At 44.5% G+C, this 17,124-nt stretch overlaps 1 protein-coding gene across 5 annotated transcripts in view; it reads left to right on the top strand.

Moving 5' to 3' along the window:
• Nucleotides 1–17,124, top strand: part of LOC140204958 (guanylate-binding protein 1-like) — a 51,015-nt gene that overhangs the window by 18,343 nt on the left and 15,548 nt on the right. For all 5 annotated transcript variants that reach the window (XM_072271978.1, XM_072271979.1, XM_072271977.1 and 2 more), the window contains exons 2-3: nt 15,744–15,977; nt 16,490–16,617. In XM_072271978.1, the coding sequence (XP_072128079.1) occupies nt 15,767–15,977; nt 16,490–16,617 (339 nt within the window). In that variant the 5' untranslated portion in view covers nt 15,744–15,766. The remainder of the gene's footprint in view (nt 1–15,743; nt 15,978–16,489; nt 16,618–17,124) is intronic.

Genomic DNA, 17,124 nt, shown 5'->3' with positions numbered 1-17,124 from the left:
GATAGTTCCAATAACTGTGAATGAGACAGTAATTCCATTCAAGCTTGATACTTGAACCCAAGTGAATCTGTTGTCTATGTGTGATTACAAGACACAAAACATTCTAAGGTTCATTTTATTGTCAGAGTATCCATGTACAATGGAATTCTGATATTTATCTTCTCCAGGTAGCCTTGAAATTCAGAAAGACCATGTGTGTTGAAAGAAAAGACATTAATTCCACTGATATGAAAAAGAATAGAAGCAAAACTTGAAAACCCCAAAATTTCCCACCCCCTGGTCCACAGAAAAGAAAAACCAGGGACAATGGCAACAAAACCCCAACCCCTCCCCTGCCGGAAAAACTGGACAATACCATCAGATCCCAAAACCCTTCCCTGCAAAAAAAAATCAGCAAGAATAGCAGCAAATCCCCAACCCCACCCTTCTGAGAAAAATATCAGAGACAGTAACAATCACTGGACTCTTCATTCGCATTAAAGAACAATGACAATAGCATCAAAACCCCCACACCTCATGCAAAAAATTAACAGATCACCCATCCCCAATTAGCCACAAGAAAGAAAACACTGAAAAACTAAAGGAGACCAATATGAAGTACAGTGCAATAATCACAATCTCAGAATATTGAAAACATCTTTCTGTCAGCATACGAGGAGAGTGGACGAATGAACTCAGTCCTTCTGTGAAGAGTGATCACCGAACCCGATCCAAATGCCAGCGATCCCCAGTGATCCCCGGAGTTCTTCATTGGGAGCAATCAATGACCCTTTTCATATTCACCTCAATGCTTCAATCTTCCTCGCTGCTTTGAGATGGATTTGTCTGTAACCCCACGACCTATCTCAGGTCTTTTTTTTGCCGAGTCAGCTTGTGCTCTTAGTCCTTTATCAAGGCCCTGTCTCTAATCTCCATGAGACAGCTCTCTGGACACAGCAAAGCGCCAGTTCATTGGATTGATTTCCAAGCCGTATGTCACAGGCTGCAACAGTTTCTGTAAGACAAACTAACAAAAAGAGCAAGCAGAAGGTATAGGAAAAGTGAAATAATTGAAGACATTTGCTATCTAAAAGATGTCGCCCATTGAATCATTGTTAGCTGGCACCGTCTTGACTGGAATACTCTCAAAGTAAAGGGCAAGATCTACTCAGTGAAGTTAAAAGTGGCAGGTTATACTGGAGAGAATGGTTCAGAAGAATCGGGCCGTCTAGTGACCTTCAAGAACAAGGGGCAGCACCGAAAGGCACAGCTGCTAATTGCTGAAAAACAAGTACAGCCAATATTTGGACTGACTGCACATGAAAGGCTCAATCTGCTGGAAAGAATTTTTGCAGCACCTTCACAGACCAAAGGTGACCAGACAGCTGAGACAAACAGATGGGATCTTGGCAGAAGGATGTGAAGGAAATGAACATGTAGATCAGAGTTCTCAAAAGGCCACTGGTATTAATGCAGCAAGTGAAAGCAAGGCATCTGCAGAGACAAACACATTCAGAAGATTCTGACTAAGTTTACAACCTTCTGCAGCTTCTTTCGGTCATGTACAGTAGCCAACACCCCCCCCCCCCACCCCCATACCAGACAGTGACACATCCTGTCAGAATGCTCTCCACAGTACATCTACAGAGGTTTTGGAGTGTATTTGTTGACATACCAAAACTCTTCAAACTCCTAATAAAGTATAGCTGCTGTCTTGCCTTCTTTTATAACTGCATCGATATGTAGCAGGTAGATCCTTAGAGATCTTTACACCCAGGAACTTGAAACTGCTCACTCTCTCCACTTCTGATCTCTCTGAGGATTGGTATGTGTTTCTTCATCTTCCCTTCAGGAAGTACACAATCAGCTCTTTTGTCTTATTGACGTTTAGTGCCAGGTTGTTGCTGCGACACCACTCCATTAGTTGGCATATCATGCTCTGGTATGCCCTCTCATCACCACCTGAAATTCTACCAACAATGGTTGTATCATCAGCAAATTTATAGATGGTATTTGAGCTATGCTTAGCCAGACACTCATGGATACATAGAGAGTAGAGCAGTGGGCTAAGCACACACCCTTGAGGTGCACCAGTGTTGATCGTCACAGAGGAGGATACGTTATCACCAATCCGTACAGATTGTGGTCTTCTGGTTAGGAAGTCGAGGATCCAGTTGCAGAGGGAGGTACAAAGGCCCACATTCCGAAACTTCTCAATCAGGATTGTGGGAATGATGGTATTAAATGCTGAGCTATAGTCGATGAACAGCATCCTGACATATCCTGTGTTACCGGGTGGTCTAAGGCCATGTGAAGAGCCATTGAAATTGCATCTGCCGTTGACCTATTGTGGAGATAGGCAAATTGCAATGGGTCAGCAGACCAAAATGGGTCATTAAGCCACCTCAGAGACCGAATGCGTGTTGTTAAGTGAATATTTGCTCATTACAATTGAAATTAATGTAACTATCGTTGTTAGAAAGCATTACTGTTTCTTGCAGGCTTAGAGGACATAATATTGTGTTTGTTGGTTTAAAGGGGGAAGATATGTTGTTATGTGTGCACATAATAAAGGACCTCAGTTCCTGCTCTGGAATGCAGGCAGTTCACCCAGGATTGGAAGTGATATTGGTGAAATGGGGGCACAGGACAAAGTGGAGAGTTGGAGGCTATAAGCATCTCCTGTTGATAAATGTGTTAGTGTTTAAACCCAAAGTTTGTCTTTGTCAAAATAGAAAGATAACATGCAGTAGTTGAACGGATCCATTTCCCCCACCCCCTCCCTTACTCCCCTTTCGTTTACTGGATGGGCATGGAGCTGATTGCAGAACATCTGTCATCTGACGTGTCCTTCCTTCCCTAGGAAATTGTGTAGCCTTGGTAAGGATGGTTCATTTGTGAAGACTGATTTTAAATCCCTCATCTCACAGCATGTCCAAGACATTGGGTATCACTCCTAAATATCCTGCTTCACCTTCTGAAGTGTTTAGTAGATCATCTACATATTGTAACATGGTCGACTGGTAGGGTGTTAGATTGAGCTTTTCCAAAGTCTGTGTCATGATCTTATGAAAGATCTTATGAAAGCAAATCGGTCTTGGGACTAAAGGGTGCCCTGAAAAATCCATATCCAGGACTGAGAACATTTTATGTTCTGGAAACCGGCCATTCAGGATTGTGACAGGGTGGAATCTCGGAAAGGTCTTATTAGTGGTGATATAGACTATTGTTAACGAATATGATCCATCTGGCTTCTTTACTGGCCATATCGGTGAGTTAGTGGTTGACACAGTTTTTCTCAGTATATCCTGGTGTTTTAGTACCTTCCCTATACTCTGAACAGTTGTTAGGGATTCAGCTTTTGTAGGATACTGTTCCTGGGGTTTATGCAGGTCCCCCTCTATTTTAACTGGTTTATCTTCACTTGACCACAATCTTGCCTATGTCTAGCCCACACTGCTGGAAACTGCTGACAAAATAACCCAGAGGTACCATCCTGGCTCCAGTCCCTGATGATCGGAGTGGATGCAGCTCTGCAGGCTAGGTTGTGTATTCTATTGCTTGTATGTGTTCATTGCCCCTGACTTGTTCATATTATTTCTCCATTTCCAGAATCTATAATGGCCCCTGCCTCCCTTAGGCTGTCAATGCCAAGGATAGTACCTTCATTATTTGGATGGACTCAGAAATACTCCCAGAGGAGCTTTTGACAGCTTTCGGCCTATTCTCACTGGAATTTAGAAGAATGTGGGGGATCTCATTGAAACCTACCAAATGTTGAAAGGACTAGATAGGGTGGACGTGGAGAGAATGTTTCCTATGGTGAGGTATCCAGAACTAGAGGGCACAGTCTCAAAATTGAAGGGCAACCTTTCAGAACAGAGTTAAAAAGGAATTTTTTTAGCCAGAGTAGTGAACCTGTGGAATGCTCTGCCACAGACTGTGATGGAGGTCAAATCTGTGGGTATAGTTAAGGTGGAAGTTGATAGTTTCCTGATCGCTCAAGGCATCAAAGGATAAGGCAGGAGTATGGCGCTGAGTGGGATCCAGGGTCAGCCCTGATAGAATGGCAGAGCAGACTCGATGGGTTGAATGTCCTAATTCTGCTCCTACATCTTATGGTCTTGTACACTGGAAGCTGCACTCTGCTAATTTCGAGTATCTGTGACTCACTACTTTCTGCCTTCACTTCTGTCCGCCAGAGAAAGCAGCATCTCCCAGTGGCCACAGATTTTAATTCCACGTCCCATTCCCATTCTGATATATCTATGCATGGCCTCCTCTACTGTAAAGATGAAGCCACACTCAGGTTGGAGGAACAACACCGTATATTCCGTCAGGGTAGCCTCCAACCTGATGGCATGAACATTGACTTCTCCAACTTCCGTTAATGCCTCACCTCCCACTCGTAGCCCATTCATTATTTATTTATATATATGTGTGTATTCTTTTTCTCACTCTCCTTTTTCTCCCTCTGTCCCTCTCACTATACCCCTTGCCCATCCTCTGGGCTTCGCCCCTCCCTCTTTCTTTCTCCCTAGGCCTCCCGTCCCATGATCCTCTCATATCCCTTTTGCCAAGCAACTGTCCAGCTCTTGGCTCCATCCCTCCCCTCCTGTATTCTCCTATCATTTTGGATCTCCCCCTCCCCCTCCCACTTTCAAATCTCTTACTAGCTCTTCTTTCAGTTAGTCCTGACGAAGGGTCTTGGCCTGAAATGTCAACTGTAACTCTTCCTAGAGATGCTGCCTGGCCTGCTACGTTCACCAGCAACTTTTATGTGTGTTTCTTTCTGCCTTCATTGTCTTCACTCCTACACCTGTAATGTAAATAGCCTGTCCAGTCATTGGTAAGGGTAGGTCAGTTATTGCTACCGATGTCCCTGTGTCCATGAACGTATTGCACTGCGGGCACCCTAACAATACCATTGTGTACATCTGTAGGTCAATAGCTCTGGCAATGGAGGCTGCTATCAGCTGTTTGTCTGACCTCACCTGCTCTATAATCTGGCCACCAAATCAGAAAGAAAGGCCGGTACTGTGGATTCTCACAATTGCTTTCTTTTCAGAACACTGCCTAAAACCGTGGCTCCCGACCTGACATTTCCTGACCTAACAGTGCCATTCTGACAGATATATCCGGATATTATCTCTCCCTCAAATATCTCCACACTAATTCCCACATCACACAAAATATAAATGGCAGGTTTAAATTAAACAATACATTATCTAACTTTGCACCTAACTGTTGCAGCAAGGCTTCAGACTTATTCTTAAAGCACAAACACTCATAAATGAGTCGGCTGCTATACAGTTCCCCAAATGGTATACACGCACCACATCGCTCTGGCATCTCGAACGGTCAGTAAGCACCCTTCACAATTGATGGTACTGTCTCACCAAATTATTGTATTCTCTGCAAATATTGCCACAAAGCCATCTATTCCCTCATGCAAGCCATTGACATATAATGCCCTGGTTAAAATTGTATTTTCACTGCTCGGCTGTTGGGCACTTCACGTTAGCAGTTTTCTGCAAACACAGTGTGTTCTGTTAGTTAAGCTTCATAGACTAGTGTTTTAACTGTAGCTGAAATAAGGAGTGTCTGCTCAGCCTAGGAATATTGTGCCAGCCATTTGGTGGGGGGTGGTGGGGGGAGGAGGTGGGAGAGGTGGGAGAGGTGGGAGATGACTTGGAACGTTCGAGAGAGCTGAGTAGGATTATATTTCTGAAGGACAGCATACTGGTTTGGGTTTTTTTTTGTTCGAAGGTGTGGAGAAGAGCACAAAGGATGATTGTTTAAGGAAGAAGTACCAATATTTCTGAGGTAGCCAGTTTGTTCATGTCCGCATGCGCCAGTCCTGCATGCAGCCTGTTATAGTTGCTCCGTCAAGATTCTTACTTTTTAAACTTCTTAACTTAGGTTATTTGTTGTATTTTTTTCTCACGGTAACACATTGAAGCTGCACCCTCTCTAACATGCTGGTGGAGAGAGTTTTATTTGTTTTTTTAGCGCTGAAAATAGTTACTTTCGGACACGGCTCATTAGCAGGGCAGCAGGATGGCCGCATTGTTTATTCCAGGGACCAGCTGATTGCGCTTATGCTGGCCGGTTTAGTGAACAGAGCAGCGGACACCCCAGCTGAAATCTGGAGGAAAACACACAGAGGATGCAGAGGGGGATCAAAAAGGCGTGGGAAGAGGACCGGGTCGAGACAACAGAGGCTTATGGAGAAAAGAAGTTATAAGCCGTGTCGCCCCTCTCTCATCATGGGCAATGTGAGATCGCTGGGTAATAAAATGGACGAATTGACGGCGCTTGTCAGGAGTCAGAGAACATTTCGGGAGAGCAATGTCATGTGTTTTACTGAAACGTGGCTATACGAGGACATACCCGATCAAAGCGTTTCCATAGAGGGCTTCCAGACCGTTCGAGCTGACCGGAATTGCACGGAGAGCGGTAAGCGTAAAGGAGGGGTCTTGCAGTTCTGGTAAACAACAGATGGTGCAATCCTGTTCATATTACGATCAAGGAACGTGTCTGTAGCCCGGATATTGAACTTTTTGCTGTTGGACTCCGGCCATATTATTTGCCAAGGGAAATCGCGCACGCAGTTGTGGTTGTTGTGTACACCCCTCCCTCTGCCAACCCGACGTCAGCGTGTAACATCATTTACACCATCATAGCCAGATTACAAACCCAGCACCCGAGTGCCCTCATTACCATCTCGGGTGACTTCAACCAGGTTACCATGGCCAGAACACTGCCCAACTTCACTCAGTACGTGAGCTGTACAACCAGAGGGGAGAGGACTCTGGATTTGATGTATGCTAACGTTAAGGATGCATACAGCTCCACTCCCCTCCCCCCACTGGGAAGGTCAGATCACAACCTGGTGCATCTAAACCGCTGCCACGTGCCTCTGGTGAAGAGTAAACCTGCAACCTGGGGGACAGTGAGGAAATGGTCGGAGGAGGCTTATGAGGCGCTCCAGGGTTGTTTTGAGGTGACAGACTGGCAGGCACTCTGTGAGCCACATGGAGAGGATATTGATGGGCTCACAGAGTGCATCACTGATTACATCAACTTCTGTGTGGACTGCAATGTTCCGACAAGAACTGTCCTTTGTTATTCAAATAACAAGCCATGGGTAACAAAGGACATTAAGGACATCCTGAACGCTAAAAAGAGGGTGTTTAGAGATGGAAATAGGGAAGAGCTGAGGGCAATACAGAGGGACCTGAAAGCCAGGATCAAGGAGGCTAAAGACAGGTACAGGAGGAAGCTTGAGTGGAAACTCCAGCAGAACAACATGAGAGAGGTCTGGAGGGGGATGAGGACCATCACTGGGTTCCGGCAAACTAGCAACAGAGGAGCTGAAGGCAGTGTGGACAGGGCCAACGAACTTAACCTGTTCTTTAACAGATTTGACATTGTGGCCCCTGCCCATCCCCCACACGAGTCAGCTGTTGTCGACCCCCAACCAACACATATTCCACTCTCCCCTCCTATCCCTCTTCACAGTCCCCCACCCTGCTCTCGTGACTCTACCCCTTCCCCACACCAAACCACCACGGTGGGCTTCACAGCTGAACAGGTGAGAAGACAGCTGAAACGTCTCAACCCAAGCAAGGCTGCAGGACCAGATGGTGTCAGTACCAGGGTGCTCAAAGCCTGTGCCCCTCAGCTACGTGGAGTACTTCGCCATGTCTTCAACCTGAGCCTGAGGCCCTGGAGGGCTCCTGTGCTGTGGAAGACATCCTGCCTCGTCCCTGTGCCAAAGACGCTGCGCCCCAGTGGCCTCAATGACTACAGACCGGTGGCATTGACCTCCCACAGCATGAAGACCCTGGAGAGACTTGTTATGGAGCTGCTTCGGCCTATGGTCAGGCCACACTTAGATCGCCTCCAGTTCGCCTACCATCCCCAACTAGGAGTGGATGATGCCATCGTCTACCTGCTGAACCGTGTCTACGCCCACCTGGACAAGCCAGCGAGCACTGAGAGGGTCATGTTTTTTGACTTCTCCAGTGCGTTCAACACCATCCGCCCTGCTCTGCTGGGGGAGAAACTGACAGCAATGCAGGTGGATGCTTCCCTGGTGTCATGGATTCTTGATTACCTGACTGGCAGACCACAGTACGTGTGCTTGCAACACTATGTGTCCGACAGAGTGAGCACTGGGGCTCCACAGGGGACTGTCTTGTCTCCCTTTCTCTTCACCATTTACACCTCAGACTTCAACTACTGCACAGAGTCTTGTCATCCTCAGAAGTTTTCTGATGACTCTGCCATAGTTGAATGCATCAGCAAGGAAGATGAGGCTGAGTACAGGGCTATGGTAGGAAACTTTGTCACATGGTGTGAGCAGAATTATCTGCAGCTTAATGTGAAAATGACTAAGGAGCTGGTGGTAGACCTGAGGAGAGCTAAGGCACCAGTGACCCCTATTTCCATCCAGGGTATCAGTGTGGACATGGTGGAAGATTACAAATACCTGGGGATACGAATTGACAATATACTGGACTGGTCAAGGAACACTGAGGCTGTTTACAAGAAGGGTCAGCCCCATCTCTATTTCCTGAGGAGACTGAGGTCCTTTAACATTTGCCGGACGATGCTGAGGATGTTCTACGAGTCTGTGGTGGCCAGTGCGATCATGTTTGCTGTTGTGTGTTGGGGCAGCAGGCTGAGGGTAGCAGACACCAACAGAATCAACAAACTCATTCGTAAGGCCAGTGATGTTGTGGGGATGGAACTGGACCCTCTGACGGTGGTGTCTGAAAAGAGGATCTGTCCAAGTTGCATGCCATCTTGGACAATGTCTCCCATCCACTACATAACGTACTGGGTGGGCACAGGAGTACATTCAGCCAGAGACTCATTCCATCGAGATGCAACACAGAGCGTCATAGGAAGTCATTCCTGCCTGTGGCCATCAAACTTTACAACTCCTCCCTTGGAGGGTCAGACACCCTGAGCCTACAGGCTGGTCCTGGACTTATTTCCTGGCATAATTTACATATCACTATTTAACTATTTATGGTTTTATTACTATTTAATTATTTATGGTGCAACTGTAACAAAAACCAATTTCCCCCGGGATCAATAAAGTATGACTATGACTATGACTATTTGTTCATGACATTCTTTGAGGGACATTTGACCTATGGCTAGTGATGGGAATTCAGCACTATGAATAAAGCAATACACCCAGCTACTGCAGAAACAAGCTTCAACGTTTATGTACACATTTAGACTGGTTTAACAGTAATGGGCCTTTTTCTTTTCTTATTCCAAGTTGAAATATTAGTGAATATACTCCCACTGTAATTTCATTCCAGTGTACCATCTGCTATTTCCTGGTGAATGATAACCTTGCATGGGGCAGTATTTGCAGAGCTTTCATCACAATTCTCGTTGCCTCACCAGAACATTCCAACTCTCCTTGGTTGAACCCAAATCATATCGACTCTAAAAGTTGCTTATTGAAGGTGGCCTTCTCATCGTTACCCATGCTATGATGAGTCACGTGGTCGTTAGCCAGAGTTAGCTCACAAGTGAGTTTGTTACCAGCTCAGTGAGATAGTTACAGGCATATAACGTAAAAAGAAGAGGTTCTAAAACTTTGTTGTGGAACACCAGGCATCGTCATAATCATAGTCATACTTTACTGATTGGTTACAGTTGCACCATAAATTATTAAATAGTAATATGTAAATTATGCCAGGAAATAAGTCCAGGACCAGCCTATTGGCTCAGGGTGTCTGACCATTCAACCAGAAAAGGCTCCCTTTATTCCCACTCTTTATCTCCTGCCAATCAGCTACTAATTTAACCATGCTAGACTTTTTCCTGTAATGCCATGCGCTCATAACCTGCTATGGAGACTCACATGTGGCACTTTGCCAAGGACTTTCTGAAAATCCAAATACACAACATCCACCAATTGTCGTTATCTGTCCTACTTGTTACTACTTCAAAGAATTCCAACAGTTTTGTCAGGCAAGATTTTCCCTTGAGGAAACCATGCTGACCAAGGCCTATTTTATTATGTGCCTTCAAATATCCCAAAAGCACATCCTTAACAATCAACTCCAATTCCTTCACAACCAATGATGCCAGACCTACTGGCCTATACTTCTCTTCCTTCAGCCTCACTCTCTTCGTGAAGAGTGGAGTGACATTTGCATTTTTCCATTCCACAGAAACCATGCCAGAATCAATTGTTTCTTGAAAGATCATTACTAATGCCTGCAGGATCTCTTTAGCCACCTCTTTCAGAATTCTGGGGTGCATCTCTGGTCTAGGTAACTTATCTACGTTCAGTTTCCAAAGTACCTATCTCTAGTAATGCTAATATCACAAACTCCTGTCTGCTGGCATTCACGAACTTCTAGCATACTACTAGTGGCTTCTACAGCAAAGACTGATGCGAGATACTTATTCAGTTCGTTCACCATTTCTTTGTCCCCCATTACTACCTCTCCAGCATCGTTTTTCAGCAGTCTGTTATCCACTCTTGCCTCTCTTTTGCACTTTATGTACTGTATCTGAAGAAACTTTTGATATCGTCTTTAATATTATTGGCTAGCTTACTTCATATTCCATCTTTTCCTTCTTTATGGCTTTTCTATTTGCCTTTTGTTGGTTTTTAAAAGCTTCCCAATCCACTAGCTTTTGACTAATTGTTGCTATATTCTATGCCCTCTCTTTGGCTTTTATGTTGTCTTTGACTTCTCTTGTTGGCCACAGTTGTGTCATCTTGCCTTTAGAATATTTCTTCCTCCTTGTGATGTACAGTATATAGAACATAGAACATTGAAATTTACAGCACATTACAGGCCCACAATGTTGTTTCAACCGTGTTACCTACTCCAGGAACTGCCTAGAATTACCCTACCGCAAAGCCCTCTATTTTTCTAAGTTCCATATGCCGATCTAAGAGTCTCTTAAAGCTTGCTGGCAGTGCATTCCACGAACTCACCACTTTCTGTGTGAAAAACTTAACTCTAACATCCCCCTTGTACCTACTTCCAAGCACATTAAAGCTACGCCCACTTGCGATAGCCATTTCAGCCCTGGGAAAAAGGACTCTGGCTATCCACATAGTCAATGCCTCTCCAAATCTTGTACACTTCTATCAAGTCATTTCTCATCCTCTGTCTCTCCAAGGAGCAGTGGCCAAGTTCACTCAACCTATTCTCATAAGGTACGCTATCCAATCCAGACAGAATCCTCGCAAATCTCCTCTGTATTCTTTCTTTAGTATCCACATCCTTCCTGTAGTAAGGTAACCAGAACTAAACACGATACTCCAAGTAACAACACTGTCAACCTGCGTGACAGCTTTGAGTGTCCTATGGACATGGACCCCAAGACCTCTCTGATCCTCCAGACTGCCAAGAGTCTTACCATTGATACTATATTCGGCCTTTAAGTTTGGCCGACTAAAATGAACCACTTCACACTTATCTGGGTTGAACTCCATCTGCCATTTCTCAGCCCAGTTCTGCATCCTATGGATGCCCCACATGCTCTTAATCTTCTGGATCAGCCTTCCATAAGGAACTTTGTCAAATGTCTTAATAAAATCCATGAAGGCAACATCCACTGCCCTACCCTCATCAATCTCTCTCAGCACCTTGTCAAAAGATCATTCCAGTTAGTGAGACACAACCTGCCCTGCACAAAGCCATGCTGGCTCTCTCTAATTAGGCCATGAGTTTCCAAATGCTCATTTGTCCTATCCCTAAGAATTTTCCCCAGCAATTTCTCTACATCTGACTTGAGACTCACCGGTCCACAGTTCCCAGGATTTTCCTTTGTTCCCTTCTGAAATAGAGGTACAGCATTAATTACTCGTCAGTCCTCTGGGATCTCACCTCTGGCTAAAGAGGACATGTAGATATTAGTCAAGGCCCCAAAAATCTCACCTCTTGCCTCCTTCAATATCCTGTGGTAAATTCCTTTAGATTCCGGGGACTTGTCTACTTTAATACTCATTAGTAGACCCAACACTTCCTCATCCTTGACCTCTAAACGCCCTAACCCATTTGTACACTCAGCACTGATCTCCTGGTCCTCCATATCCTTTTCCTTAGTAAATACTGAAGCAAAGTACTCATTAAGTACCAACTCACATTCTCCACATCCAAACAAATGTTCCCCCCTTTACCTTGAGTGCTCCCACCCACTCCCTTCTTATCTTCTTGCTCTTGATGTATGTATAGAATGCCTAATCCTACTTGCCAAGGACTTTTCCTGGCCTGTCCTGGCTTTTCTAATTCCCTTCTGTGGTTCTTTTCTGGCTTCTTTTTAATCCTTATTTGATCCTGACTTTGGAAGCTTTACTTACCTTTTTCTTCATGACTAAATTCATCACCTCTTTGGGCATCCAAGGTTCTCTTCTCTTTCCATCCCCATCTTTCCTTCTAACAGGAACATATCTTTCCTCCTCTCTGTGCAATTGATCTTTAAACACCTTCCACATGTCTGATGTGGATTTGCCAGAGAAAAGGTGTTTCTAATTATCTCTTCTTAGTTCCTGCCTAACGCCCTTGTAATTTGCTTTACTCCATTTTAAAACTCTATCGCAAGTAACATTCATATCCTTATTTATAGCTATTCTGAAAGTTAAGGAGCTGTGGTTGCTCTTCCGTAATGACTCATCCACTGACAGGTCAGTCACCAGGTCCAGTACAGCCCCTCTTCTCATTGGACCATCCACATATTGACTTAAGAAACCATCCTGAATACACTTAACAAATTCTGCCCCATCTAAACCCCTTACGTTAAGGTGGTCCCTGTTTACGTTAGGGAAGTTGAAATTTCCTATGACGACAATCCTATTATTTTTACATGTTTCATTAATGTGATTACTTATCTGTTCCTCAATGTCCTGGTGGCAATTAGAGTGTCTATCGTACAATCCCATCAGTGTGATCGCACCCCTCCTTTTCCAGAGTTCTACCCAAATGGACTCAGTGTCTGATCCCTCCTTTATGTCTGCTCTGAGTGCAGCTGTGATATTGTCCCTGATTAGTAGTACAACTCCACCCCCTTCCCTCCTGCTGTATCTCTTCTAAAACTTGGTACATTAATCACCCATTCCTGCCCCTCTGTAATGGCTACAAAATTGTAGTGCCAAGTACTGATCCATGATCTAAGTTCATCACCCTTACCCATAATACTGCTAGCATTAAAATATATATAAACCACTTAAAAAACTATCTGACCATCATACCTATTATGTTGTTTTTGCCTTTGAATAATTTCCCTGACATCTACCTTCTGGTCTGATCCTTCCCTTCCTGACCTGCTGCTCCTGTTCCAGCAGCATTAGCAAGCCAACTGGCTAGGACGTTGGTTCCCCTGCAGTTCAGATGCAACCCATCATCTTGTATAGGTCAATTCTTCCCTTTATAATGTTCCAATGATCCAATAATGTAAAAATCCTTCCCCCTATACCATCTCCTCAGCCACTCATTTATCTGTGCTATCACCCCATTCCTACCTGCACTAGACATGACACTACTAGTAATCTGGAGATTACTACCTTGGAGATCCTTCTCTTCAGCCTCTTTCCTAACTCTATATACATACTAAGCATGACAACTTTCCATTTTCTATCACTGATGCCAATATGCACCATGAACTCTGGCTCTTCACCCTCCCCCTTGAGAATATTGAGAATGTCCTGCAGCCGGTCAGATACAACCTGGACCCGAGCAACCGGGAGGCAACACATAATCCTGTTGTCTCTTTTGCAGCCACAGAATCTCTTTTCTGACTCCTAACTAATGAATCCCCTATCACTACTTCACTGAATGAGTTTACTGTCAACTGTTTACTCTTTTGCATAAATGCTGCCTGGCCTGCTGAGTTCCTCCAGCATTTTGTGTGTGTTGCTTTGATGACTAGCATCTGCTGATATTTTTTCTTGCCTGTAAAGATAAAGCCTTCCCACTCTATCTCTGGCACACTCCAATATTAGCCACTCTGCTTGACCCTGTTTTCATTTTTCTGCAGCTGAGTTTAGGCCTCTGATGTTGACATTTACCATGACTCTGATACCAAAAAAGACCAGCCTTACCCAAATCTGCTCCTTCTATACTGTCCCTCTCCCAATTTCTGTAGGGCTCCGACAGCGACACTCACCATGCCTGAGCCACTGAAAGAGTATAGTTGAGAAACAGTAGGTTTATAAAAGATGTTGGTTATCAGTTTCTCTCCAGAGATGGAGACAGAGAGAGCAAGAGAGTGAAGAGAGAAGTCAGAGATGGACCAAGTGAAATTAAATGCAGGGGGGAAGATAGAAGCAATATTGACAAAATTGCTGAGCTCAGCATGGGTGTACAAAGCAACACCAACAGCTATCAATGTAGTTGAGAAAGAGTTGGGGAGTTAAACTGGGAAAGGTTTTGAACATAAACTTCTGCATAACTGACAAAGAGACAGGCATAGCTTGAGCCCATGCAAGTACCCATAGCTATCCCTTGGGTTTAGAGAAAGTGGGCATTCAAAGTTCAAAGTAAATGTATTATCAGTGTACATAGATGTCACCACATACAACCCTGAGATTATTTTCCTGTGGGCATACTAACAAATCTATAGAACAGTAACTGTAAACATCAGGAACTGCAAACTGGAACAGCTGAAGGGAAAAATTTTCAGGTGAGGACCAGTTCTGTCAGACCGAGGAGGGTGGTGGTGGAGGAAAATTGGTTGGTTCTTGTGTCAAGAAAGAAGCAGGGGGCTTTAAGGCCTTAGTTATTGGGGATGGACGATTATTGAGAGTCTCCAGTTTGAACATGCCTGGAACAGGCAGCCACTCTGGCCGAACTTGGATCCTGCCGACTGGAGTATGAGAGTTTCTGCAGAGTGGTGAGGAGTTTCTGAAGCACGTTGTCAGGTCTGCCTACAGTTGCTCCCTGGTAGGCCGGTGTGGTTTGCAGACATTCGTACTCTGCTGTGTTCATGATGGTTCAATCGTGCTGTAACGAGAGACCTATGGATGGTGGTTAATCCAAGTGCAGAGCAAGGTACAGAATTAATTCAGACCCAAAATAAACAAAATGATACATATAAAATCCAAAGGCAAAATCACAAACAGTAGTACTGGAAATAGAACTCCTATGATTAAGCACTTAGTGCTCGGCAGGAGAGCTTTAAGTACAGACGTTCCATGAAGGAATGTGCCAGCAATAATTGGCCGGATGAGTCTCTAAGGGACAGTGGCAGCTAACCATACTCCGGGGAATTGGATGCCTGCCACTGTTCAGTCAGGACCATGACAATATCACAACTGATCCCTTGGAGTGAGTAACAGCAGGGTTCTTTGTGGTGTTATGTTATACAACAGTAGAGTCCCAGGAGTGAGCTACAGACTGAGTTTTGGAGATTTCTATATAGAAAATAGACAGTTCACTGGGAGTGCTTTCGAGGCAGGGATTTGGGGAGATTATGTGTTGAAATACAGGTACCTAGGAGTGAGTTATAGGCCATAATCTATTCTAGGTGTTCAGAGGGAGTATATATAAAATAACAGATCCTGGCAGTGATGTAGAAGCTGGGTTAAAATCCATGATATCAGGGATTGGTATATACTGTACGTAACAGATCCCAGTGAGTAAATTAAAGTTTGGCATATATTCTAGGGGCTCAGGTTTGAGATACAGGTGTTTTGCTGATGTGCTCTGTGTTTGTCTGTTCCACTTACTCTGATTAAAGCAGTGTGAGATTCCCTTGCTCTGATTTTGCAGATATTTTGGGAAAGGACTGTCGGATGTCGGGAACTAGGGTCCATGATGCCTCCAAACAGAAGATGGAGAAACCCTTGCAACTGGTTTATAATGAGGATGGGAACCTAGGGCTTAATCCAGAGGCTCTGAAGGTCCTCAAGTCCATCGAGGATCCAATGGTTGTTGTGGCTGTGGTTGGTGCTGCTCGTACAGGGAAGTCCTACCTCATGAACTGTCTCGCGGGAGACAAGACGGGTAAGGGCAGTGGCTGTAACTTCCACGTCTAACCTTTTACCTCTGTTTACTATCTGTCTTGCAGAAATTATCCTGAGACCTGGTACACAGAGAGTACATTTGCATTGTCAAGCTGTCAGAAGTGGGAGATGTACTGAAGACATCTGTTGGTGTCACGTTGGTGTTCCCATCACTGTTTTGGACAATGGATCTAGAGAGACCTATGGAATTTAAACTGCATTTTTGCTTCATATGTTGGATGCAGAGAGCACACTGGTCTGGTTAATGGCGACCAGAGTCACTTGCTGAAAAACCAACTCTGTGCTGACCATCAATTGTTCTTTTTCACAAATTCTACAACAATCTCATCTTATTCTTCCCTTGTTCCCAACAATTTGTCCCAAACCCTCACTCACAAACTAAGGATAGGGTACTCAGAACCTGCACGTCTTTGGACTATGGAACACAACAGATCCACTTTGGTTCTTGCAAAGTTTACCTCTCTGTCTCTCTCAATTTCTCTCCCGATTCAGGATTCTCAATGGATTCAACCACGCAGGCTCACACCAAAGGAATATGGATGTGGTTTCGATCCCTCCCTCAGAGACCTAATGAGGTCCTCCTGTTGTTGGACACCGAGGGTCTGGGAGATCCTGAGAAGGTCAGGCCTTCCCTCACAACTATCCTCCTCCTCAGAACAGTGGTTTCATTACCAAAGGAGTAACCCACAGACCAGAGTTGAAATCCTACCACAGGCAGTTTAAATGGTTAAATGCTGTTTACAATGTAGATTTATAGTAAAGCATAATTAAGTTGTTTATTTATTAACTAACATTGTCATCACAGGTTCATGCTGAGCTTCAGGCAGGAATTCTGCTGTCTTTTTTATTGGAACTAAATTGATTAAAGACCATTACCCACTTCAAATTTCCCGTCCCACGCACACCAATTCCCATCCCCATCCTCCCAAATGAAAAGGATGTTAAGGTACCATGACAGTGTGCTCTCCCCCTGCACTATATTGGTGAATACTGGTGGAGATTCTGTCTGTAAGGCTTCCCTTGGCCATACACCTGTCACTGGTGGAATTAACTGTGGTGGAATTAACTGTAGATGCTGTGGAGGGAAGCGTCACCCACCAACGTCTGTAAACACTGAGCAAGAAATG

Source organism: Mobula birostris, chromosome 11 (genome assembly GCF_030028105.1).
Source record: "Mobula birostris isolate sMobBir1 chromosome 11, sMobBir1.hap1, whole genome shotgun sequence".
NCBI classification, from domain to species: Eukaryota; Metazoa; Chordata; class Chondrichthyes; order Myliobatiformes; family Myliobatidae; genus Mobula; species Mobula birostris.
The sequence above is the reverse complement of the archived record's forward strand: the minus strand, read 5'-3'. Positions and strand labels throughout refer to the sequence as shown.